This window comes from Olea europaea, unplaced genomic scaffold (genome assembly GCF_002742605.1).
Source record: "Olea europaea var. sylvestris unplaced genomic scaffold, O_europaea_v1 scaffold6467, whole genome shotgun sequence".
Taxonomy (NCBI): Eukaryota; Viridiplantae; Streptophyta; class Magnoliopsida; order Lamiales; family Oleaceae; genus Olea; species Olea europaea.
The window spans coordinates 5,097-6,323 of NW_019264837.1; the positions used below are offsets into that span (position 1 = coordinate 5,097).

A 1,227-nucleotide genomic window follows, 5' to 3' on the forward strand; every position below is an offset into this window, starting at 1 on the left:
GGGAGCTACACTGTGCATGCACTGAAGCCATGACCTGAATAGCCACACAAAACTATTTGTGTCCTCGTTCGAAAGCAAACCACAACCGAGCAGTGTTGATTGTCCATGGTGATTGACGCCAACGAAAGGAGCAAAAGGCATATCATACTTATTTGTGAGATACGTTGTATCAAACGTGACCACATCGCCGAATTCCTTGTATGCCTGCCTACACCTATTATCTGCCCAAAATATGTTCCTCAACCGCGATTCATCATCCAAATCAATACTAAAATAAAACCCCGAGCAATGTGCTTGCATATTTGAAAAATATGCTTGTATTGCGACGGCATCTCCTTCTCCGAGTCTTAACCGTCTCACTTGTTCGATGTAGTTCCGACAATCCTTTTCCACACAAGTCATATTTTCGTATCCGCCCGCCTCAACAACTGCGGAATTATAACTTTTGTGCAACGGAATTCCCGCTACATCGTTCACTTCAAGCCTCCGCTTCACCTGTGCACTCAGTTCTCTATTGCATCGAAACAACCTGGATTTCGATGGGCTTGTTCCATGATTGTGGTCGAGGTGGACTGCATTAATTCTCCAAGATCCATGATCATCTGAAGATGCGCTTATCCGGGCCTTACAATTGGTTTGAATTGTTGGTTGTGGCCTTACAGATCCGGTAGCAGTACTTGGCCTTCGACCTTCACGGCCACAAGTATATGTCACAAATCTCAAAACTCCACCGGCCCCTTTTTTTGAATTCTTTTTTTTTACGGGAAAACCTACGCTGTATGCATATTCTTTGTACAATTCAAACATTTCATTCTCATTGCTAAATATCATTCCGATCTTAGGTACGACGATACCATCATCTCCTAACATTTCATCTTCCACTATGTTCCTGTTCTCCGCAGCGATCTCATCCTCAGTTTCCAACAAAAAATCATCAATGCCACCTTCCATATTATTTCCTGCGTCCAGTAATGAAGCAAAAATTGTATCGTCATTATTATGCATAAAGATTGAACATTCTAAGTAAATTGTAAAATAAATATAGTTTATTGGTAAAATTTCAAAGATCTAAGGTTCTCACTGCTATCAACAGACTGAATAAGCTAATAAGAACTAAAGTAAAAACCATGATTTTAACTTCCAGGTTACAAGCTTCTCGTTACCTTTGGAGTTTCACAACCTAAAGAACTAAAGTAAAAACCATGAAATCCAAATTGTTTGAACAGC

General features: G+C 40.3%; 1 protein-coding gene across 1 annotated transcript in view; it reads right to left on the reverse strand.

Annotated features, from left to right (window-relative positions):
- LOC111390062 (protein FAR1-RELATED SEQUENCE 5-like) overlaps window positions 1-951 on the reverse strand; it is a 3,158-nt gene extending 2,207 nt beyond the window's left edge. Inside the window, exon 1 of the mRNA XM_023015041.1 lies at window positions 35-951. Within this exon, the coding sequence (XP_022870809.1) occupies window positions 35-951 (917 nt within the window). The remainder of the gene's footprint in view (window positions 1-34) is intronic.
- Window positions 952-1,227: the final 276 nt, after the last annotated feature.